Here is a 25680-nt window from a genome sequence, read left to right as displayed (position 1 = left end):
CACATTCCAGTCAGATTTATCCAAGAGCTCCTTGCTTTTGTTTTAGGGTTATTAGTAACAATTTGTTCTTATTTGAGTTGTGGTGTTTTTCTTTAAGCATACATTAGTGAAATCAGTTTTGAAGAACCAATCTGTAGTATCTTTTGTTTTACTAGTTTTCTTCTTATCTTGCTACTTTTCTGATTTTGAACTACCTGAGCACATAGACCAAAAGTTGGTGGACATTCTCCACACTCAATTTTCTTGATTTTTGCTACTGTGGGTTTGTTAAAAACTTTAGCCAAAGCTTATCAGATATCTTATTTCTGCTAAATCTTAAAAGGTCTTTCATGAACATTTTTCTTCTTTGAGCTAACTGCAAGTTTTGACACCACTAATTATTATGAACATTTATTATTTTCAGTAACATAATAAGAAACAGTATATTCCCATTAAGCTTAGAACAAGTGTTCTTTCTACCAAGAAAGTAAGTCACAAATAGATATAAATCGTACAAGAAAAACCCTACCAGAATGTTATCTATGGAGCTGTTGATCTGTCTTGAGTGGTCACAGAAAAGTTTGCAGATGTTGCGCCAGTAAGAATAAAAAACCATCCAGTGCTTGAGTGCTGTGGCATAACCACAAGTTTAATTGGTTTAGTGCTGAAACGGTATACTCTCTCCAAGTGTTATGCAACTATTAGCAGCTGATCTTGTTAGCACTTTATTATAGATCAAGTGATGGCAGGATGTAGTCTTAAGAATGTATCTGAGTTTTATGGTTTGGGTGGATGCCCTAGAATCTTGGGTTTTTTGTACTTAATCACACCACTAACATAACCTACCTGTCGTAGTACTTATATTGCCATTCATCTAGAAACATTTCTAAATTGCCTCTCACCCTAGACTCTAAGTACCATACATAGATGAAAAATTCAAAAGGGTCCCTTCAGGAATTCCAGGCTGCATGGTTTTGTGCAATTTAAAAAACATTTCTGTTTCAGTTTAATTTTGTTTTCCCTCATACCTTTCAACATTTTGCAGATTTGTATCAAAGTGCAGTCATAAACTCTACACATCTTTTCTCCCCCAACCAGTGCCAAGTGGGTTGTTAGATGTCTGGTACATAAGGCAGGATATGGACTCCCAAACACAGAAGATCATGCTCTTTTGGAAGGTAAGATTTTACTGATCTAAGTGAATTTAAAGGCATATAGTTAAGTTTGAAGCAGGGACTGTGTCTTACCATGTGTTTGAAGAGAAAGGTCTCAGAGCAAGGAAAAACACAGCTGCTCTTCCCCTGCTAAGAGCAGAGAGAGAGCGCTACCTCCTTGCCTCTCTTAAGGGAACTGACCAAGAAGGAGAGGAAATCCAGCTACCTGTGAGTTTTCTTCTCCTCTTTGATCAGGTCAGCAAAAGACTCACCAGGCAGGGGAATGTGAAGAGGGAGGAGGAAGAGGAGCCAGTTCCTGGCTGAAGAGTTTTTGGGGTTCCAACATTTCCTGCCAGTGGATGGAGTACGAGTAGCAGTACCTGATAAGGGGAGTAAAAGTGTCCCAGCTAGGGTTTCCCACCCCTTTCCTTTAAAAGGAATGCTCTTCATCACTACTTCCCTCTTCCTTCCACAGAGATAGGAGAGACAATACCCATGTTCTCATCCTCCTCCCCAACATTTCAACTCTCATCCCTGCTGTGGGGAGACATACTTTGAAATATCTTTTGTGGTGTTATTTATATCATCTTAGTCTGAGGATCTTCTAAAATGCAGAAAGTTTCATGGGGCATTTCAAAATTTAAGAACATCAGAATGTCCACACTGGGTCAGACCAGTGGTCCATCTAGCCCAGTATGCAGTCTTCCGACAGTGGCCAATGCCAGGTGCTTCAGAGGGAATGAACAGAACAGACAATCATCAAATGTTCCATTCCATCATCCACTCCCAGCTTCTGGCAATCAGAGGCTAGGACACTCAGAGCATGGGGTTGCAGCCCTGACTATTAGCCAAGATGGACCTGTCCTCCATGAGTTTATCTAGTTCTTTTTTGAATCCTGTTATAGTTTTGGCCTTCACAACTTACCCTAGCAACAAGTTCCACAGGTTGAGTGTGCGCTGTGTGAAGACATACTTCCTTCTGTTTGTTTTTAACCTGCTGCCTATTAATTTCATTGGGTGACTCCCAGGTCCTTGTGTTATATGAAGTAGTAACACTTCCTTTGTATCTGGTAAGTTATTGACACAGTAGCTGCTACTTCTAGTCACAACAAATATGCTTCTGCTAATTAAAAGCAATATATTCAGGCCTTCTCCAACATGAAGTGCCACCGCTGACCAGCTACTTTCTGATAATGAGTTAAGTTAACCAGTCTCAATAAGCTTTCAAATAATGCTTAGGGTGCTACTGTACTTCCTTCCTACCTCTATTCCAGAAACTGGAGGAAGTGAAAATTTGTTATTAAAGGACAGTTGTTGATACGAGTGTCATTTTCTAGCAAAGAGGACTATTACTATAAATAGATGTCTGAATCAGAAAAACGTTACCTCACCTTGAAATGGGTATTGGAAGGAACAGTGGCTGAGTTACTTAAAATAGGCAGCTTGAGCTTCTGAAGCAAGATGTGGAAGATGTGAAAAGCACTGAACAAACAGATAGTTTGTCATTCAGATTAGTGACAGACCACAGTAGTGACGATTGGTAGGCACAGCAGCTGTTCTTGAAGTCATTCCGATTTCCTGAGTTTGTTTTCCAATTCTTTATTCTTATAAGGAATACACGCACATCAGACTGTACCCCTTCCTGGAAAGGAGGAAAGATGTGCTGGTATATTTTTTCAGGAAATGACAACTCTCCCAGCTGCCATCAGAGGAGATGCTGAATTAGGGCCTGATTCAAAGCTTGTATGGAAAGACTACATGGAGGACAGTGGGCTTGAAATCAAGCCTTTAATGGACAAGCGAAAGCCCACACGTAGTATGTTCATATTATAAAAACTTACAACAGGGAGATTGTATATGAGGAGGCACAAGAATCCGTTTTCTTTCATTAGGCAGACAGACAGATCTAGGAATTACTATTTCTATTGTTCTAATCAGTGCTTCCAGAACTGTCACAGATCCCAAGATGGTGTTCATTAGTAATTTTCCACAGCAGGGGGAGCACAGGTAGAATATCTTTTTGCAGGTATTACATGAGCAGCGATTTTTCTTCTTTATATTTCTCAGTGACAGGACTTCCACCTCCCTCTCTCCTTCTCCCTGGATAGCAGCATCTAATTAATCGTTTTCTCAAAAAAAAAAAGAAAAAAAAGAGATCCTTTCAGCACTGAAGAGAAGCTAAGGTAGCAGCTAATGGCACAACTTTGCAATGGGGATTCTCAAAGGAGGAGGAGTTAGGTGACCAATTCCCAGTGAACTGATCTGATTGAATGGGATTTAGGTGCCTAACTACCTTAAACTCCTTTGAAAATCCTAGCCATAAGCGTTACTTTAATTACGCGTAGCTACCTGGTAGAAGATGCATTTGAGCAGAAGCAGAAACACAGTGGGTTATTTTAGATGCACACAAAGCTATCTAGCAAATAATTGCATTGTTTTTCTGGGTTTTTGAATGGAGTCAGCTAACATTGCTGATCTCAGGTTTGTTAGCTTACGGACACAGCTCTGGGAAACAAAGTGTGTTAGCCTCCATGGAACCGCCACCCAGGACATAAGCCATTGTTTTACCACAGGTCCCACAAATACCAGCTTTCCATTCTTCTCCTCTACAGAGAGGGAAAGCTGGATTAAAGTTTTATATATTTGTTTCCCTTAAGGAAAAGTAATTTAACAGAATGATGACCTTTCTGTATAATTTGAAACCAACCTATAAAATCCTGTAGCAGGGATAAGATAGTGGTTTGTACAGCCTTACTGAGTTGCCTAGGATGTTTTCTTAAAGGTATAATTGCACCTCAAATAGTTCATTTATGAGCTAAAAGTTTTGCAAAGCTGTAGAAATCATAGACAGGTAGAGAGATTGCTCTGTGATTACTATATAATTAAGGTTCTCTGCCATAGAATTAGTATTTATCTTGGCAAAGATTTTAAGGACAGAAGAAACCATTAGATGATCATTTAGCCTGACCTCCTGTAGAACACAGGCCATAGAACTTCAGCCCACATCTCTTTGCTGTATATTTTGTTGTATAAATTGCAACGGGCTTATGAACAATAATAAAAATGAGGTAACTAGAGAATGTTGTCAGATTGTAATTTGGTATCTAAGCTACAGAGTAGTGTCCCTTTGATCGCTCTAGTGTCTGCATATAAATAAATTAAAAAAAAAAACCCAAGATATGCCTATGCCATCTAAATGGATTCTTTAAAAAAACTGAAGATAGCAGGTTCATAACAAAAGTACATAACAAAAGTTGAAGTCTCAGTTTTTGATGCAAAGGCAAAAATATAAAAACAAAAATTGTAAGCCTGATGCTACTTTGGGAGGATTCTGTGTCAGTGTAATTGCAGCACTCTCCATCAGTAGATGGGGCTTTCACCAGCACACTTCCCTTCAACAGTAGGGGTTTTCATAGATATTAAGGTCAGAAGGGACCATTATGATCATCTAGTCTGACCTCCTGCACAATGCAGGCCACAGAATCTCACCCACCTACTCCTGCAATAAACCTCTCACCTATGTCTGAGCTATTGAAGTCCTCAGATCATGATTTAAAGACTTCAAGGAGCAGAGAATCCTCCAGCAAGTGACCCATGCCCCATGCTACAGAGGAAGGCGAAAAACCTCCAAGGCCTCTTCCAATCTGCCCTGGAGGAAAATTCCTTCCCGACCCCAAATATGGCTATCAGCTGAACCCTGAGCATGTGGGCAAGATTCACCCGCCAGATACCCAGGAAAGAATTCTCTTTAGTAACTCAGATCCCACCTCATCTAACGTCCCATCGGGCCTACTTACCATGAATATTTAAAGATCAATTAATTGCCAAAGTCATATTATCCCATCATACCATCTCCTCCATAAACTTACCAAGTTTAATCTTAAAGCCAGATAGGTCTTTTCCCCCCTGCTTCCCTTGGAAGGCTGTTCCAAAACTTCACTCCTCTGATGGTTAGAAACCTTCGTCTAATTTCAAGTCTAAACTTCCTGATGACCAGTTTATATCCATTTGTTCTTGTGTCCACATTGGTACCGAGCTTAAATAATTCCTCTCCCTCCCCGCTATTTATCCCTCTGATATATTTATAGAGAGCAATCATATCTCCCCTCAACCTTCTTTTGGTTAGGCTAAACAAGCCAAGCTCCTTGAGTCTTTCATAAGACAGGTTTTCCATTCCTTGGATCATCCTAGTAGCCCTTCTCTGTACCTGTTCCAGTTTGAATTCATCCTTCTTAAACGTGGGAGACCAGAACTGCACACAGTATTCCAGGTGTGGTCTCACCAGTTCCTTGTATAACTAAAACCTCCTTATCTCTACTGGAAATACCTCGCGTAATGCATCCCAAGATCTCATTAGCTTTTTTCATGGCCATATCACATTGGTGGCTCATAGTCATCCTGTGATCAACCAATACTCTGAGGTTCTTCTCCTCCTCTGTTACTTCTAATTGATGCATCCCCAGCTTGTAACTAAAATTATTGTTATTAATCCCTAAATGCATGACCTTACACTTCTCACTATTAAATTTCATCCTATTACTATTACTCCAGTTTACAAGGTCATCTAGGGTTGTTGTATCTCATTCTGTTTGTATCTGCTGGAAGAGTTCATTGCTGTTTTTGATAGAGTGGAAATGGCAGGATCCTCATAAACTTTCTCCAGTCTTCATAATATCTTTTCTAACATCCAATGCTGATTCTTTAATAGCTGCTGCATTTGTTTCATAATTACAGAATTCTCAGAAACAGAATGTTACTGTGTAGAAGGCTCTGGTACATCTTGAATATGAAAAGCCTTTATGTATATAAAAACAAAAACACCCCAATTATATTCCAAATGTTTGATCTGAATTCATGTATTTTTCTAGACATGATTCCTCATCAGTTATTACAGCCTCTTCTGCTGGCACGTTTGTTTATGGTAATTTTTTTAGGCATTGTACCTTTTACTGTTGAGTTAATTATTACTATATTGACCTTTATATTGTACTTGCATTATGCACAGGCTATTGTAAAGGCACCAGACGCTCCTGTGAACTGCTAGCCATAGCTTTTGGTAAGATGTGTAGTTCTCAGACAGCTAACAACATCTTTATCCAAGAGCAGATGTGAAAACTTTCCAAAGTCTCTTGAAGCACTTCAGTTAACTAATTTCAGTTGAACAGTGCTAGTGCAAGGTGCTCTTAACAGTTTTGACAAATTCCTGTTTTTGAATATTTGTGATCTTGCCAGGAAAATAATGGGGAAAAGTAATACAGTATATTTCTTCGTAGGTTATGAGCAAGTCAGAAGCAAGAGGAAAGATCCTGCATTACATACTGGACTTTCAAGCACTAAACCAGACGAGTCCTAGAACAACAAACGTGACCATTACCACACAAACCCACTACACAAGAGTCCTCCCCAAGGTGGATTATAACATAATGGTCTATGCTCATAATTCAAAAGGAAACTCACCTCCAACATCCATCATTACTGATCTGAGTATTTTAGGTAACACCTTTACTGCTTGAGTTACGAGAAATATTGGCTCTTGCTTTTGAGCAGAGCAGAACTCTGCGTTCTGAAGTATTCAGCTTTTGTGCTACAGCAGCCTAAACTAGAAGGTCATTCAAAGCCCTGTTACCTCTTTATACAGTTAAGATTAGTGCTTATGAAGCTTGCTGTATATGCTATAATTTGTCAGAGCTTGTAATTAATGAGCAATATGATTGGCTCTAAGCACATTGTGTCCACGTATCATGGTTAATATTCAGCAGCTGGACTCAGCTAGCCAGGTTTCATCCTTCTCTGAAGCCTAGGCTGGCACATAGTTGCCTTCTTGTAGCCCAGGAGTAATGCTTATTTTTAAACTATTGATAGGATCCCCTACTGGGCCCTGTCCTAACTTTGCAGTAGGATATTCACAGGGTGCATTACTCCACGTGTTGCTTTTTCTGCTCTGCATTACTGTTTCTAGATACTCTCTCCCCAGCTGAGACAGTACGGCATATCTGCTGAGAATGTGTTGATATAGGCCCTCTTTATTTAGGCTGCCTGAGATGGCTAGAGACAGTTGATACATGGCTGTATTGTGAAAAAAGCAGCTGCGTGGACACACCTCAACCATGTTTGTTGTACCAAGGTCAGATCTGTGGCATGGTCATACTTCAGTGGTAGACAGAAACTTCCTAACCCACCTTCGTCACCAGCTTCCCTCCCACAGCTTTTCCCTGCAGAAGAGAGTAATGTGGCCCTGTGTCTGAAAGCAAAATTTTACTATTATGTGGATCACACATGTTCCAGACTCTTGGTGGAAGCATGGGCAGTATTAGAATGGTTGGTAGGTAGAAGCCATGTGAAGACCAAGGGGATAAAGGTGTAAAGCTAGCACTGCTCCGGTTGCTGTACCATGATACAAGATAGCAATAAAAACAGCCAAACGAACAAACCCCATTGTTTTAGCAGCTTAGTAATCAGACTAGCACAAAGAGCTTTTCCCTCTGATGAAGGATTCTGCACACCGTGTAGCACTAAGATGAAGAAAGGCAGCAACTGCAGTAGATTGGATATGTGTCCTCTCACAAGTCAAAATACAACAGACCATGAGTAACAGATTCAAATAAGTCATATTGTTTAAGGGAGTGTAACAGGCAACTTGTGTGTTTTTTTTCCTCCTTTTTAAGATTTACCTCCTCCACAAAGCATCTCTGTTAAACCAATGGGGAATAACAGCATCTTTGTCAGTTGGGAGCCTCCCGTTGAATCCGCAGCCTTCATCAATGGATATATAGTGGAATGGGCAGAGACACGTAGCCCTGAACCCCATCTGAACTGGATAAAAATTCCAGTATCCAATTTGTCGACAACAATATCAGGTAATTGTACAGTTTAGAAGTGGATTCTCCTTCCAATTAGAAAGCTCTTTGTTAGGAACCATCTGATTCACTGTTAATTTCTACTAGACCAAGATGAACAGTTACAGTATTTAAAGCATTTAAAAAATATTTAGTGGCTGCTATATAATAGTCTAACCTAGCGCAACTAAGATTGTCAGTGACTCCTTGTATGTTTGTAACTGGTAAATGGACTGTTCTGTGTCAGTTCTCTCGCATTCCATATGTAGTAGTCCTTCCAGATGATTTAAGAACAGTGCTACACAAAGTCTGAACACAAACAGATTAACAAGGCAACTTTATCATTAATCCCACCAGTACCACAGAATCAGTACAAAGTATGCTGAAGGACCATCTAGGCATTAATACTTTGCTTTTTACAGCTATAAATAGTCTTTCTAATATACTGTATTAGGACTGTACCTTGTTGGCTGGGCTTTTCAGGAGTAAGGACCATGCTGTTTCTGAAGTAGATCAGAAAACAACAAGCAAGCTCATGCTACTACTATCTTGTACTCTCCAGGAGCAGAGTGAGTTACTAGCAGCATCTCACAACCCCCGGAGACCCTTCTAGTGGGAAGGTGCTCATATTCCATGGTTATGAATATGGGATAGGAGGCCATCACTGGCACTGCTTCCAATTTGGCTTTGCTACAGCAGCCATCTATCATATATATTAAAGCTGTGAACCGTGTAACAGCTTGTTTCCTCCTCTGCTTTCCCATTACTCAAAAATGGTTGAAGAGATTTTCCTCAGACTTTTGACTTTTCTTCCACTGTGGTGGCCTGTGCTGTACCCACTCCATGGCTATATAAAGGACTTCAGTCTTCAGGACTGTTAGCTTGACATCTTTCACAAACATTAAAGCTACTTACACAAACAGAGAGATGATGCAAAGCTGCCAGAGAGGAGAACATAAAGAGCCTCTTGCTCAATGTGAAGAATACATGCAATAAAATTGAAGACTAGTCTCCACTTTAGATGGTTAGTTGGGTTAATAATATTTCAATTGACCACATATCCAATCTCTCTCGTTTCAGAGAACATAAAGCATGATGTGTGCTATGACATCAACGTATTTGCACTTTATAGGAACAGAACTGGGCAAGTGGCTTCAGCTAGAGGATACTCGAAACAGGAAGGCAAGCTCTGGCTATTCAGTCTGAGACGTTTTGTTTAAACTAGCCTAAACATTTGTCCTTAAAAGAAAATCTTGTGTTTTGCAGCACCATCAGCTGGCCCCCAGGTTTATACAGCAGTAAAAGGAGATGGTGTTTGGGTTTCATGGGAAGAAATTCCAGGCCACCAGCAAATGGGCTGTATCACTAGCTACAAAATATACTTGCAGAAGAAAAACTCAGAGGAAGGCCCTAAAGTTTATGGTAGGTATCTGGCAAAAAATAAGTAGAACATAAACCCTATTCTTGTACAGGACATTTGAAAATATGAACCCCATTGTTCTAGGTAAGAGAAAAAACGCATTCAGAAAGATACACGTGGGCCCAAAAGCCACAAGGCTTGGCTCCAGAGCTGAACTTCCCCAGAGTTTGGAGCCAAAGATTCCAGGTTTTGGTTTGGGCCCCTCTCTACTAAAAATATCTGCAGAAGGGACTGGAGAGTCAGTTTTTAAAAAATGTGTCACTTGTACTAGCAAGACGAAAGTAGAATAAACTAATGCTATTTGATATCTGTGCAAACTGCTACTCTTGAATTATCTACTTAAAGTTGTTTAAACAGTAATTGATGTAGTCCTTTTTAGTTATAGATTGGATAAGGTAACAGATTTACCCAGAAATCATGCAGGATATACACATACCAATGAAGTTTTTAAGCAGTACATACATACATACATACATACATACATACACACCACTTTCTTATTGTGCAAATCATCTATTATCCCATGAACACTGTAATTCCTATATCCACCACCCCCTCTCAGAAGAGACAAACCCATATACATTCCTTTCTCAATTGTATCCAGGCACCGCAACAACAGAGTTCTTAAAACACAAATATGCCTTTCAAAATGTCATCTCATAAACATCTTTTGAGGCAAGGGTGATCTTTCACCACTAACCAGTGATATGCAGAGGATAAAAATATCCAGTCATCAGGCAATATCTAGTAATCATTGTACTGCAATAAGTCTTACTACACCCACAATAGTGTTAAATCTTCTGTATGCTTTCTAGGTTCTCAAGATTAATACAAAAAAAACTTACCTCGTTGCAGCCACACATGCCCCTCTGTTCTCCTTACTCCTACTTGCATCACTTCAACTGCAAGGTCCTTTACTGTTTTAGAACACTGTATCTCTCAAATATCTTCTCCCCAGTCACACATCTTTGTCTTTACATAGCTTCTTTTCATTATTGATTCTGTTTTCGGCTATAAACCATATATAGACTCACCTTTTACACTGTAACCAAACAAAACAAACCCTGAATCCCACTTTTTTCTCTGCTCTCAAGTTTCTTATTGACAGCACCTGTGGGTAAGATTAGGTCAATTAATCATTGTGGGAAGGCCACAAATCTCAGCCTGTAGTACCTCCATGATGCTGGGGTGGGTCTTCTGCTCATTAAGTATGTATGAAGATGGCCTAGAAGACATGTTTCTTTTGACTTTCTTTAAATGAAATTCAGGTCTTATCTACCCAGGTATTTTGGGTGACCAGAGAACTAGTAAGTTTATGACATCAGAGATACCAAGGAAGCGAAACCTAATTGAGACCTTGATGCTGCTTGTGCATGAGTTTAACTTTATTATTGTGAGTAGTTCCACTGAAATCAATGGGACAGTACATAGTAATGAAGTTAAGAATGTAAGTGTTTGCAGAATTGGAACCTGAGAGAGGAAGCAGTTTATAGTCACTGCTTAAAACTATGGATTTTTTTCTTTTTTAACAACACCCCTTTTAACTAAAGAATTGGAGAAAACTTCTTGGATAAGGATTTGGCCAGCTGGCTCCTACATTATGGAATGAGAACCCTCCCAGCTCACATTTCTGAGGCAGCCAAGAATTCTGCCAACAGACAGAGAGACGATTTATTGTTTCTAAGAAAGAGAGAGGAAAAAAAAAAAGCAAAAACCACTTCCCACTTAAAAAACAAACAAAAGCACCCCCCCCCCACGGCCCCCTTACTCCCAACAGCCTCCTGAGAAAATGCATTCAGGCCCTTTTTTAAAAATATATTAGAAAGAAGCAGACAAAAAAACCCACACACTCTCATTCACCTTTAAAGTAATTTTATAGGAGCCAGTTTAGTTTTTAATTTTGTCCTCTGTGCTTTATCCAGTTGGTTTTCTTCCTTATGTAAATGCAGTTTATTTCTACACAAATAGCTAACACAGAGAAGGACAGCAGTTAGGGCACTAACTTAGGACTTGAGACATGTAGGCTCAGTTGCCTGCTCTGACAGAATTCCTGTATGACCTTGAGCAAGTCAGTTAGCCTCTCTGTCCCTCAACATCTTGTCAGTTAAAAAAAAAAAAAAAGCCAGTATTACTCCCCTCCCTCACCAGGTGTTGAAAGAATAAATACATTAAAAGATTATGAGGTGTTCATGTACTACTGTAATGGGGCAATACAAGATCGCTATTGTCTAGAACAGCAGTTCCCAAAACTTGTTCCGTCGCTTGTGCAGGGAAAGCCCCTGGCGGGCCAGGCCAGTTTGTTTACCTGCCGCATCCGCAGGTTCGTCCGATCGCGGCTCCCAGTGGCCACGGTTCGCTGCTCCAGGCCAATGGGAGCTGCCGGAAGTGGCAGCCAGTTCGTCCATCAGCCCGCGCCTCTTCCCGCAGCCCCCATTGGCCTGGAGCAGCGAACCGCAGCCACTAGGAGCCATGATCGGCCGAACCTGAGGATGCGGCAGGTAAACAAACCAGCCCGGCCCACCAGGGGCTTTCCCTGCACAAGCAGCAGAACAAGTTTGAGAACCACAGGGCTAGAAGAAAACATGCCACCGTCTGCACTGATTTACATCCAAGTTCACAGTTTGAGGAATAGTTTTGCTACCACAGGGATTTTGATGAGATTTAATAAAATAATAAAAGCTTAGATATAGGACACTCACTATGGATCTATTCAATGAGCAACTATTAGCTAGCTCCTAATCCTGTGAACAGACCACTTTGTGGTCTGGGGGCTTCTGATCCATTTGGAGCTACAGGCAGGGATTTTTTACATTCAGAAAAACTAGTAATGAATCATCGGTAAGGCTAAGATTTTGTCACAGTATTTTTAGTAAGTGTTGATAGCCGAAAATACTATCAAACTGCAGAAAATACTGCAAGAACTCAACACAAAAAGCAGCCAAGTCAGACTGAAAATTAACTGCTCCAAAACTAAATTTATGCAGTCTGATACCTTGCCAAAAACCCAGATAACAAATCAAGGGAGAACAAATAGAAGTTGAGCAATATGTCTATTTGGGCCAAGAAATTAACACGCTCCACAATCAGGAAGGTGAACTCTTGCGAAGAAAGAAAGCAGGCTGGTGCGCATTCCAATTCTATCGAGGATGTTCTCTAAGGAAAAAATCAACAAGGCAACACTCGCCAGCCTCTTCAATTCAACAGTACTGCTAGCAAGGTTGTATGGCAGTGAAACATGGACGCTGATGAAGTCAGAGGAGCAGCAACTGTCTGTCACGGAGAGGGCGATGAAGAATTCTGGGAATTTCAGTCCGCGACCGAGTTCCCAAAGAAGTGATCAGACAGCAGAGTGAAGTGCAAGACGTTGTTATTGAGAGCAGGCATAGTAAAACGCAATGGGTCAGGCATATAGTGAGGCTCACTGACAATCGATGGACTGCAGCTGTTGCTGAGTGGTACCCATGGGAACTGAAACGACCACTCGGCTGACCTCCAAAGAGATGGGAAGATTTTATTGTGAAAAGACATGGCCGTACATGGAGAAGGGAGGCCAGGATATGAGAAGAATGGCAGATGTGTTGTGATCGGTGCAAACTATACAAGGGCTGAAGGACCGATTGAGCAAGGTGATTTTTAGTAAAAGTCACAGACAGGTCACAGACAATAAACAAAAATTCATGGAAGCCCACAATCTGTCCCTGACTTTTACTAAAAATACCTAGGAGAGGAGGAGGGACAGAGTGCTGCCAGGACTTGCAGCTGCTCTAGCCCCACCACTGTTCCTGCGGCACTGTTCCAGGGGACGGCTGCTCCAGAGGCTATGGGGCTGAGCCCTTGGTCAGTTGGTCCAGTGGCCCTGGGGCTGCCTGCTGGTCAGCTGTTCAGTGGCTTGGGCTGGCTGCCGCTAGTCAGCTGTTCTAGCAGCCCTGGGGCTGACAGCTGCTCCAGTCCTGCCCCCAAAGAAGTCCCGGAAAGTCACAGAATCCATGACCTCCATGGCAGAATCATAGCCTTAATCATTGGGGTAGAAAATGAAAGCACATTTATATAATTTGTAAACCTGCCCCACCACGTCCTATTACAAATGCTGCATAAGCAGACCCCTGTGACCACATGGAGCTGCACTGACTTGAAGTAGGGCTCCAAATGGGAATTTGAGTCCATCCTTCTTGGAGCTCATTGCAGGAGCAGCCGATAGAAAGTAAAAGTAGCTGCTCAAATATGAACACTACTAATCTATGCTTAGTGTTCCTTTACAATTTAGGAATCACACCAGTTAAAGTAGGGCAGAAAATGGTACTGTTAAATTCTTTATGTACAGGACATGGTTATTTACGAAGTCCTTTAAGCATACTTAGTGCTTATCAAACATAGCAATCATAGTCCCTACCCTGAGCAGCATATGATCTAATTCAGACAAATAGGATAACAAGACAATGGCTCAGATTCAAAAGGGCAAAGGGGACAGAGATCTGGGTTGAAAAAGCTTCATGAAAGAAGCTGCACAGAGATTTAGAGGAGAAAGCAGGGCACTTGGTGAAGGAGGAGCCTGTTCAGAGCACAGGTCATAAAGAAAAATAAAGATGGGTAGCCAAGAGTAGGAGAAAGCAGTGAAGAAAAGATTTGGAGAACAAGGAGAGGAAGGGAGCAAGAAGTGAGATGGAGAATTGATGGTTCAGTTCTTTAGAATTAAACAAGAGAAATAAAAACACTGCATTCTTTGTTGATTTCTCTTTTTTTCACTCTTTTCAGTCATCCATAAAGAAACTTCCAGAAATTCATTTTTAATGAAAAACCTGCAGCATGGTGTGAACTATGTTTTGTGGATGACAGCTTCAACCATGGCTGGAGAAAGCCCTATTGGGAACGAGGAACTGGTTTACCTAGAAAGTAACGAATAGCTTCATCTTAAGATCTTTGTGTGAGGAGCTAGCAGAAAGACACCTTAGCCTATCCCTTTCCCCAGCCCTTTCACACAGATTTGGATTGTACCTACTCCCGTTAATCCTTACAGAGAGTAAATAATCAGATATTTTCAGCTGGTTATAAAATTGTGCATGTGTTTTTTTTCTTCCAATTGCCCACTTTCCCCCAAGACATCTGTAGAGACAAATAGGATATGCAAGTAGTAATTTGAGCCCAGTGGGACTGTTCACACGAGTAAGGCAAGTTTGACCTCACTGAAGGTAATAGGAGTTTTGGCACAGACTTCAATGTAAACAGTCCCATTGGCCTCAAATTACTACTTACATATTTAAGCTAGGGATAAAGTAGGGCCTGATTATGCTCACATTGAAGAGAATGGCAAAATTCCCACTGACTCCAGTAAATAAATAAAATAAAATAGTATTATTTCTGAATTCCTGTAATTCTCAGCTATTTCAGATGTTTCCTATATTCAGAATTTTCTCTCTTTGTGTGTGTATTCCACACAATTATGCCTGTAATGCCAGTTACAAAGTCAGACCCCTTTTTACATTTTTTGACTAGAGCTGGTAGAATCAGACTTTCCAACCCCTGGGAAATTCCCATAGTTTGAAATTTGTTTTCATCCCAAATTGGGACAGAAAGTCAAAGAACAAAATTTTACACATATAACAGAAAGTTCAGAAAAATTGTGATTAGTAAATATCAAAAAGTTTCATTTTGGTTTGTCAGCTCTCCTACAATGTACAGTGATTATGTGACTCCCATCATGCACCACAGCAGTTCAGAGGAGAGGCCATGGTGCATCATGGGAGATGTCCAGGTAGGGAGCCTGGCCTGTAGCGAATGGGGGCATGAGGCACCTCAAGTACAGTTCCCATGAGGCACTGTGGCAGCTGAGGCAGACACAGATTCATGTTGGACTGACCTTAAATGAAATATTTTGATTCAGTTCGACAAACTGAAGTATTCAGATTTGAATCGATCTAAACCAAAATATTTCATTTCAGTTTCCCTAACAAAAAAATTAAAAACTTCAGCAAAATCAAAATGTTCCCTCAATGAATTATGATTTTGCAAAAAGTGAATTGTCTGTCAGAAAAATTCCTGACCAGCTCTAATTTTGATTTTCACAGATACAGCATAGTATATTTACTGTTTAAAAGCTTTTCTGCCTAGCTTAGCGCTCGCTACCACAGTCCCTCTTACTGACTCTAGGTTTATTTGCTGCATATGTCGATGTTAAGTGCAGTGGCCCAAGACAAAGATTAAAGGGCTGCATATATTAGACAGTCTTGGGTGAAATTGCCAAATGGAGAGCCCCCTGTTACAAAGTACTCTTTTTTCTTAGCATTTCAGCAGTGCCAAATTCCAGTTCTTAAATGTACTCAGTTCTTTTTAGTTTATGAGCAAGAGAGCATACCCCAGGACTATCATAGTTAAACCATCCACACAGTTGAGTTAGCATATTTAAAACCTGATTGTTGCTGTTTATCAACATGGATTTGCTGGATTTGCAGGTGCTTCTGAATGGATTATTGTTTCGGCTGCTTGCATCTTCTTCGGCATTTCAACCTGCATTTGCTTTGTGCAATCTGTTCAAAAAGCGTAAGTGAATTCTTTTTGATCATATCTGAACTCCAAAAATAAAGTAGAGTTTTCTTTAGAATGTATAATCATGTCTTTTTACAACTTGTTCTAAACGTCTTTGAAATTTTACTTGAAATTTATAAGATGCCAAACAAAATGCATAAATGATATTAAATAAAAACAGAGCACAAAGTTAGGTATTTGTACATGTAAATAGATGCAGGTTCAGAAATGCACCAATTGAGAATGCGCACAGACCCCCTATATATAATTTTTTTTTCAAGTTTAACCCTTAGGACCTAATCCTTCTCCCACTGAAATGAATGACAAGACTCCTGTTAACTTCACTGAGAACACAATCGAGCCCTTAGACTGAAAACTCTTAGGAGGAGGAATTTGTCTTCATAAAGCAACACACACCAAGGAAATAATAGATGTCTAGAGACCAGAACAAAATATAGGTCATAGAACAGAAGAGCTCTCTAATTATCTGAGGTTACAGAACAGTTTTGATGCCACAAGGATTTCCCTATATCAGCTACCTTCCGAATTTAATTCATTAAAAAACTTGAAGGGTCCACTTTTTTTTAAGATATACTTAAAGTTAAAAGGCAAAGTAGATTATATACTAGCTTGTTGACTCAATGACCACCACAAAATGATAACAGCAGAGACAACGAAGTTTGGGAGCTACATCAGAAGAGTCACTATCTGGGCCTCCAGCTTAGCAAATTTCAGTCTATATGGTTAACAAAAATATCCAGCATTACCTTAGTAAGGAGCTATGAAAACAAGAGCTATGGAAGGGATGTAACTCTCATGCTTCTGAGCATAAGACAACTTCTAACTATCAGAGTTAGGATGAAACTTCCTGAAGACAGACCACTCCATTACTGCTTACTGCATGAGTTTCTGTTGAAGCATCTGTTGCTGGCCTCTAGCAGATACTAGCTAGACAGACTACTGGTCTGATGTAGTATGGCAATTCCTATACTTCTAAGGGAGCAGCATCACAGAGGTGATACATTACAGGTGGGAGCTACTTGCAGTGTTTTGTCTACTTTGTGGTAAATTATGATGCAGAATCAGTGTCTCAGAAACAGTCCCTTGTCCTCTTGGCCACAGGAGCGAGAGTAGTGTTTGCAGCTGTGAAGAATTAGGATAGGATATGAAAACAGCAGCCCAGAATGTAGAGTTGAACTACAATCCCTAATAGAACTGGCCAGAAATTTAGATTCTAAGCTTTTGGGGGCAGGAATTGACTTTTGGGGCGGGGGGGGGGGTTAGATACCTACACACGAGTGCCTAGCACCCTGGCCCCCAATCCCCGACTGGAGCCTCTAGAAGCTATTGTTACACTGTTAGGTGAAAGTTCAGCCTTGTCAGGTGCTCTGCACAGAGTCACTGGGGCTAAGACAAACATGCTTGAGGACCCTTTTTTACATCCCAGCACTAGGAGCAGGGATGGGAAGAGACAGTTTATTGGCTTGTAGGGGTGTACATCATGCAATATTAGTGTACACTTTACATGGTTTAAATTGAAAGTCCATCTAATGGAAAGCCTGGACAGAGATGCATCTTCCATTAGGGTTCAATGTGGTCATATATGAGTTGAGAAAGTCACTGGCAGTTGGGACAGAGCACAGGTGTAAGAGTGCTCCTGTTTACCTGGACAAGTCAAACAGCTGCATTCCAGACTAGCTTCTTCAAGGTCAACTCAAGGCAGAGGTTTCTGCAATAGTCAAGCTTTGAGGTAAACAGATGTGCGGTCCACATCAGAGAGGAAAAAGTGCATGTCTTGGCCAGTTGAAAACTGAATAAGAGATTTCTTGTCACTGTTGCCATCTGGGGAATCCAGGAGCAGCAATAAATAGCAAGACCCTGAGTTTGCAAACCGTCTGAGCGTAGGTTGGCAGGTGCCCTCAGCTGAGAGAGCAGCCACAGATGTTAACAAAGCGAAGAATTTGAGAACCTACCAGTCAACATCACAACAGTTTTATCCAGATTGATCTTAAAACTAAATTGCTTTAATACAGGTTCCAACAAAGTAAATTGCAAATTACCAAATACTGGCAGGCTGGAATTTCTACTGGTCCAGACTAAAGCAGTCTACACTAAGTAAAATATTGATTATTTGGTATCTCGGCATTGTGTGGTGTCCCAATTTAATACGTCAGATTTAAACATGAGGGTGTATGCAATATAGTTTGAAGCCATTACATTTGCAGGAATTAGCAATTGTGATTGTAATGCCAACATGTTCAATTTGTTTGTAGATTATGCTCACTCCTTTCTGTCCTTGTACCTCAGTGGTACAGAAAAGCCATTCCAGACCCAGCTAACTCTACGTGGGCTAAAAAGTACTCCTCTGTAGAGGTAAGTCACCTTTCAAAATTATTTTTATACTAAGCTTGTCAAGCTCACCTTAAAAATGATTTTGGCCATACATGTCCATAATCTCTCGGTACAAAAAAAGTGTGAATTTATTATCAGTGGGCTGATTGCAGGAAATTACTTTGTGAATCTTATGGCCTGTTAAGATTATCACATATCAGCCTGATACAAGGACAATGCAGAAACTTATTTTTAGGAGTAGCCGTATTAGAAAGGATGTTGTGTGGAAGCTATTTGCATTTTGACAAGGTGGAAGATACTATCTGAATAATTAATATTTTTCCTCACCCATCAGGATAAGCTGAACTTAGATTCCAATCAGTTCCTAAGCTACTTCAGCAGTTTTGAAGAGCCTGAAACTATAGAAGTAGAGGAAGTCTTCATAAAAAGGGAACCAATGGCTTTCAAGGACATACCCAGCTTCAACAACTTTAAAAACAGTGAAGGTCATGATTGGCAAACAATAGAAAACAGCGTCGAGAAACAGGAATCCACTGAAAAGAACTCTGAGTACAAACCTTTGGCCCCCAGCTCACCAGATGATGGAGACAATTATAAGTGTCACCTGCCTTACTTGTACAAAAAGGTAGTACTGGAGGAAACAGAGCAAGTTCAAACGGTTTCTGAGCACCTTTCCAATCCACTTACAGACGTGACTGTGAACTATTTGCCTTCAAACATATTGTCTCCCATTATGGACACGAATGAAGAAAGCAATGAATTTGAATGCAAATCCTTCTCCATTTTCCCAGCAACTTCTGTTCTGATGCCAATGTTTTCTTGTGGAGGGAAACTTACTTTGGATGCAGTAAAAATTGACTGCAATTCTTTCACAGACTAAGCAGTCCAGCTTGTATGTCTGTTTTTTGGTATTCTGGCCAGGTTCTGTGCACTTTAGTCAAATACACAAATCACAAAATTGTATTTAGTTAGATAGTACCAACTCATCCACTTCATGAAATTTAAAGGAAAGGTGTAAAATCTAAACATACAAATGGTTCGAGTTGTGTTTTGTGTCTTACTTTGTGAGATAGTACATGTTTTACATCTCTTTCTTGTGTGGATCTTATGAGAACCTGCTTTTGAGGTAGGTGACATGTTCATACAGATAAGAAGTTGAGAGTTCTTACAGCAGAGCATACTTATATATTAACTGCCAAAAGTTCCATTTTAATGTAGAGCAGAGGTTCCCTAACTGGGTGAGGGAGGGAAATGGCACTGAATGTATTCTGGGTGTGTATGAGAAGCTTTAGGGGGAAAAAACCCTTACTGTGCAGATTGTACCCACAGCTATGACGAACTCTTGAGGTTTGAGGGAGACAGGGCATCCATCTTACACCCTAGCAGCTGTTCAATATGCCACTCTTTTGCACTGCTGCTGGTGGTGACACTGCCTTCAGAGCTGAAGGACGGTGGTAAGGTGGAAGTCCCTTAAACTTAAATGGCTCTGTTTGAATCAGTGCCTTACTGTTTTTAATATTTAGTGAGAGTTGCATGGTTTTTTTTTTAAATTGGTATATGTGCTAGTGGGGGGGGGGCTACTGCAAACACAAAGCAGAGTGGGGGAGGAGGGGATGCGATCAAATAAATTGAAGAACCACTGATGTGGGGTAAAGGCTGCCCCTCCCTGCCTTGTACCTGTGCAGAATATGGCTACACTGAAACCTTTGAAAATGAAGAAATACAGAGGGCAGATCCACACAACCCTCTCTCATCAACTTTAGACAGCCCACCCCGCCCCCATCTTTGAGGTCTCAGATTATTTTTGTGGAGGGAGACCGTGATCGAAAGCATCCCTGTATTCACACCCTACGCATTACTGTAATAATCGTTGTGCAAATTATGCCTTGTGAGGTATCTTTTGAAAATTAGTAACTTGCTGGTCAAAATATGGTGAAATGGACGTCGCAGCATTATATAGTATGTAAAGTTATGAAGTCCCCCTGTCTGATATTAGCACATATTGCAAAACCAGCTGGCTCTGCCTAGGCAAAAGTGGTTGAACAAGCCTGTTCTAAGGAAAGAACTGTGAGTTTACCTCAGTTTACATATAAGATGTAAACAGGGCCTTCAAGACAGTAGGGGGAGAAGATGGCAGGAAACAAAACCATTTGGATTTCAGCAAACACAAGTAGGGGAAGAAAGCATGGAGCCTCCTTCACCACCAGACTCCATGTCACCTTCTTTGCTGATTGAATTCACTTTACTTTGAAGAGTGACCCTCAGAAGAATCCACTTCAAAGGTTCATCAGACTGTAAAAGAATGGGGCAGAGATGCCCACGCTATATCTTTCACCTAAGACAACAAAGGCACCAGCAACTTTGGGCCTCTAGGAGAGATCCTAACCAAGGAAAGGGTCAGTCACCCTGGTGCTGGAAGACTGGGGGTGAGAAAGGCCACCTTAAAACAAAGCCTTCAACCAAAATTTGGTAGTTTAAGTTTTAGACACGTGGTTTCACTTTTATTTGCTTGTAACAATCTCACTTTATTTCATACTTGAAGTCACTTAAAATCTTTTTTACTAATAAACTTGTTTTATTTTTAATCTAAACCAATCCAGTGCTATGTGTGAACTGAACTGTTTGGTAACACCAATTAAATTAACAAATGGTAAAATATTGACTCTTTACAGGAGCAATAAACCATAACGTCTGAACTGTCCAGGAGAGGGCTGGACATTGCAGAACACATGTTTTTGCGGAACTCCAGGACTGGGCATGCATTGGGGTCACCCTGCAGGTTGTAACTAAGTCTGGTGGAAGCCAGAGCGTGACTGGAGTGTTGCTGACAGGTTGCTGGGGTCAAAGCTGTTGGACCAGCCACAGCCATGTGACCTCCATGCTGCTAGTGGCCCAGGTTGGGAGTGACAGCAGCAAGGTGTTGTGAGGTAGCCTACAGGAGGTGACAACCCCTCACTGGCCTGGATTGCACCTGAGTGTGACAGAGGGAGTGTCAGGGGAAGGGGCTCTAGGTTCTGACTCATCTCTGCTCCTGCCGCCCCAGAAGTGTCCCTGGTGGGACAGCTCCTCCCTCACCCTTAGCACGCCTCTTCTCCAAAATTTGCATAAGAGATCACCACCAAAGGGGCTGCTTCTCTGATGGGGCAAAGCCATAAGGAGAGGAGGAGAAACCACCCCCACCAGGGTGATGTTAAATAAATAAATAATTGATTTCTTTTGGGGGTGGGGGGACCCCAACCACCTGGTTTTTATTTCAATTGGATTTTTTATTTAAATATTTTAGATTTTTTTTTTTAAAAACCCTGTTTAAAATTAAATCTGAATCCAATACGAATTATGTTAAAGCCTAAATTTATGATAATCTCTTAAAACATTTTAAATAAATATGCTGAATCCATGGTGGAGCCTCTACCTAAAACTTAAAGGCTGTTTTGCTAGATGAAGGATATCCCCCCCCCCCCGATTCTAACTTTTGAGGTCAAGTTTTATAAATATGGCACAAATAGGTCCTGTACAGTATTAAGGACTTATCCTGTGGAGGACCCCAGGCGCTGTGCTACTGGCTGCAAGACCCTGGCAAAGTCATCACAGGCATCGGGACTTGGCCTCTGACTCCAGGAGACACCATTCTGTATCATCTCATCAGGATCATACAGTGAGCCACTGGGTGGTCTCATACTCCTATTTTATAGCTTCTCTCCCCGAGTGCCGATTGGTTCAGTTCTCCAATTGTGACCCCATCTACCACGGAAACTTACTCTCCAGCCCATGGGGAAACACTGATCTGCTCAGAAACGACCAGTCCTTGCTTCTAGCTGGTTCTGGGCACTTGTCTACTTGAACCTGTACCTTGACAGAGATACAAAGAAATCCATTTCTCAACTGCCCTCTCCATCTCTAAACCCATGGTTCTCTACCTGTGGTCCAATCAGCACACGGCTGCAGCCCATGTGACATCCTCAGGGCCATATAGGGAGTATATATATATAGCGTGGATGCAGCCTACATGAGAATATACAGAGCTGTATATGCAGCCCACAATGGTAAACAGGTTGAAAACCACTGCTTTAAACAAAATGCTACCATGCAAACGACATGTGGGTTCATCAGCAGAAGTCCTGGATTGTTAGTTCTTTTGTTTTTTCTGGGGGTATGGGTGGGAGTGGGGCACGAGAGCTGCATTACAAGGGAGAAGCAGCAAGTATGCAACCAGAAAGGAACAACATTGGTGTCAAAATCAGACATGGGGAAGAGACAAAAGTCTTGAGATTGCAGCCTCTAGTGTGAGTTCAACACCTGGGAACTATAGGGGAAAAAACTACCAAGGCTGGCAGGTCATAAAAAAAAAAGACCTTATTTGGGAATGTTTTCAAGAAATGCCCGGACCTCTGGGTAAAAAAAAAGGAACACATACCACACGTAAACAAACAGATGCAAGACCTGATTGTCCGAATGAAACATGAAAAATGCTCTTCAGAAGTAATGGCTTTGACTATGATTACATGGACATCTCTGAACAATCTGGATCAGCTGGTTAGTAAACTTAATTTTTGCGCTATTCTTATGGACTGCCTACCATGTTTTACTGCTGAGGATTGGCATCAATTTGTGTTTTGTGTGGATTACACATTTGAATTTCAAAATATAATTGTCACGTTAGTTTGTTGTGGGAATTACCTTTTTACTGTTACTGGTGGACTTCTGAAATGAATTTTATTGCTCAGTACAAATAAATCTCAAGTGAAGATTTCCTGTTTGAAAGTAAGGTCTTATTAGGTTTTTATGAATTTTAACAAGATTTTTTTTTTCCTCCAAGCAGTTTGGTGTGGTGCTAGAGATAAGGGTTTAAATAGATTTTGATAGTCCTTACAATTTATTATTTTCCCTATAAAACTGGGCTTAGAATAAGTTATATCACCTCGACAGTGGTACAGACAGCTTGCAGTAGGAGGAATCTTTCATTTACAATCTTTTTTTTAAAAAGCAGCGTACTTAAGTAATAGAGTGAGAATGACCTTTGTTGCCATTTTGTTTCAGAGGGTTATGAATGTCCATCACCTGCAATATCTAACTTCAGAGTCAGCTTACTGCCAGCAGTACTATAAAGTAAACATACAAGACACAGACAGTAAATTACCTCTGTTTTATTTATATACACACACACACGACTTTCATCATCTAGTAAAGCCATGGATGAGTTCATCATCAGGACCAGCAGGAATGGCTGGGAACCACAGACCTCAGAGCCCTGCAACCCTCAGCTTCCCCCTCTGTGCCCCATCAGGTTTGGGGGTGGGGGCAGGGACAGAAGGGTCTCTGGTAGTTGAGAGGCTGTGAACAACCCAGCTTCTCCTGCCACAGCCAGGAGCTGCACCACTGAGGACTGGGGCAGAGCTGGGCTCCCAGGAGCACTACAGCCCTAGCACTGCCCATCGCACTGTTTGGAGGCCAGAGCTGACAGCAATGCAGGTCCCACCTTAACTCAGCTGCAAACAGGGCCAGGTAGGGAGTTGTACTCCTCAGAGCTCCTCATTTTGAAAAATGAGGCTGTTTAAGCTCTCAGTGCCGGAGCCCTTCAACTGCATTTACCATTCGAGTACAGGCAGAATAGTCATGTGCAAAGGGGAGGATGTGAACTCACAGTACATGGGTGTTGCTCTGGTTCCTCTGATGGCAGGAGCCTGCTAACAGTCTGAATCCCTCTCCTGCTGCACATGCACAAAATGACTTCACATCAACTTGGCTGGTGCCACCTGCAGATCCAACTTTCACCCTGCATAACTTTTTAACTATTGCTTCGCCAAAGGGGCAGAGGAATGCTTGACATGAGCTGAGTCCAGGCTGAGTGTGTGAATCAGAATCACCATTTTGAGCCCCAATAGGAGCAAAAAAACCCACTGTAAAACTGAGGTCACATGGTCTTTATATTTTTAAGGACACTAGAGCGCCACGCTCAAACTCCAGCCTTAGACCACACCCAGAGCCTTGCTGAAGCACAGTTCACTGCAAGGCACCGGAAATATGCACAATTTTAGAGCACTTCACTGATTTTTTCTTTTGCCCTGGTTAAGCAGTACACTAGTCTCAACTTTACGTATCGTGTAGCCATTGGCCACTGTATTACAGAGGTGTACCTGGGTAACTGGAGAAAGGGCTTCCTACTACATTTTTGCAGCAGGTTATATGAATCACTAAGCAAAAGTGATCTTGCTTTTTTGGGTGAACCAATGGCGGTTAGGAGGAATAGTTTCCAGGAATGAACAAACAGGCAACAAGAATCTGCCAACAGCAAAATCTTTGACTGTTTATTAAAATATTCTAGATACAGATTTTAAAATATTTTCTATACATTCTGTGATTTTATTCACTTAAAATCTTGGAAATCTGAAAACGAAGTTGCTTTGTTCACATAATCTTCTTTTCCATTGGATACTGACTTGTTAGCTGCCGTATGACTGATCACACGTTCTGGGCTACAGCCAGATTGTGTTTTTAATATGAGGTTTTTTAAAAGGTAGACATTTCAAACAGATCTGAAGTAGTTCAGATTTTTGACTTACCTTTAATGTGTTCCTTTGACCTTCTTTACTCACAATTTATAACAGCAGTTCCCCTTTCAAGGCAGGTAAAGCAAGTGCTTCAACAAATGGATTAAGATTTTAGCTTGTTGCATTGCAACTATTTCAATACTATCCCAAACTGCTACTGTTGAAATGCTATTTTCTAATTTCCTGATGAAACAATCCTCAGTGAATCTGCAGAGATCTATACTCCCAAAGCAATAATACAAAAGGAGAATTTCCCATACTCCCCTCTCCCCCACGTAGTAGAAACACACCATTATTGCAAAAGACTGCTGCATTTGAAGCATAGCTTTTTCCACTGAGACCAACATAGCATCCATACTCAGAAGTGAAGGACCTAAACTCAGGTAACTCTTGCAGGTCAAGGAGGAAGCCCTTTATTTGTCTGCACAGTTCCAAAAGACTTTTTATTCCAACTGTTGCCTCTTTATCAACATAGAAACTTACCATTGTGGAACCTAGCACATCTGTCCTCAACATCAAAAGATGTGTCATGACATTCCTGTGTGATTGTATTTCATGCAAAATCCACATTTCCCTATAGTCATTGCACTTGGTCTGTAGTCAAGCATCAAAACAATCAAAGGTAATTAGCAGCAACAAAATACTATCTTATGATCTTATACATCACTCTAATAGTTTGATATTGCTTGTACATAGGGATTCATTTTATTAAATTAGAGGCTGTGCATGTGAAATAACTTACATATTGAAAAATAGCTTATTTAGTTTTTTTTTTTTTTTTAATTGGAAAGAAGAGATGTGAAGGTTCTCAGGTGGAGTGCCCTTCCGGTTGCTGTACAGATTAGCAGCAGAATGAGGCTCCAATGCCCGCA

At 41.0% G+C, this 25680-nt stretch overlaps 1 protein-coding gene across 3 annotated transcripts in view; it reads left to right on the top strand.

Moving 5' to 3' along the window:
• IL12RB2 (interleukin 12 receptor subunit beta 2) overlaps nucleotides 1–20826 on the top strand; it is a 34264-nt gene extending 13438 nt beyond the window's left edge. For 2 of the 3 annotated variants that reach the window (XM_084636595.1, XM_084636594.1), the window contains exons 9-17: nucleotides 1078–1157; nucleotides 6407–6626; nucleotides 7799–7990; nucleotides 9050–9151; nucleotides 9236–9391; nucleotides 14142–14279; nucleotides 15836–15923; nucleotides 18182–18281; nucleotides 18595–20826. In XM_084636595.1, coding sequence (XP_084492721.1) covers nucleotides 1078–1157; nucleotides 6407–6626; nucleotides 7799–7990; nucleotides 9050–9151; nucleotides 9236–9391; nucleotides 14142–14279; nucleotides 15836–15923; nucleotides 18182–18281; nucleotides 18595–19140 — 1622 coding nt within the window. In that variant the 3' untranslated portion in view covers nucleotides 19141–20826. The remainder of the gene's footprint in view (nucleotides 1–1077; nucleotides 1158–6406; nucleotides 6627–7798; nucleotides 7991–9049; nucleotides 9152–9235; nucleotides 9392–14141; nucleotides 14280–15835; nucleotides 15924–18181; nucleotides 18282–18594) is intronic. The other variant, XM_084636596.1, reaches the window with a different exon arrangement.
• Nucleotides 20827–25680: the final 4854 nt, after the last annotated feature.

The sequence above is a fragment of the Lepidochelys olivacea genome (assembly GCF_965140295.1).
Source record: "Lepidochelys olivacea isolate rLepOli2 genome assembly, chromosome: 8".
Taxonomy (NCBI): Eukaryota; Metazoa; Chordata; order Testudines; family Cheloniidae; genus Lepidochelys; species Lepidochelys olivacea.
This window is presented reverse-complemented; position numbering and strand designations above follow the sequence as displayed.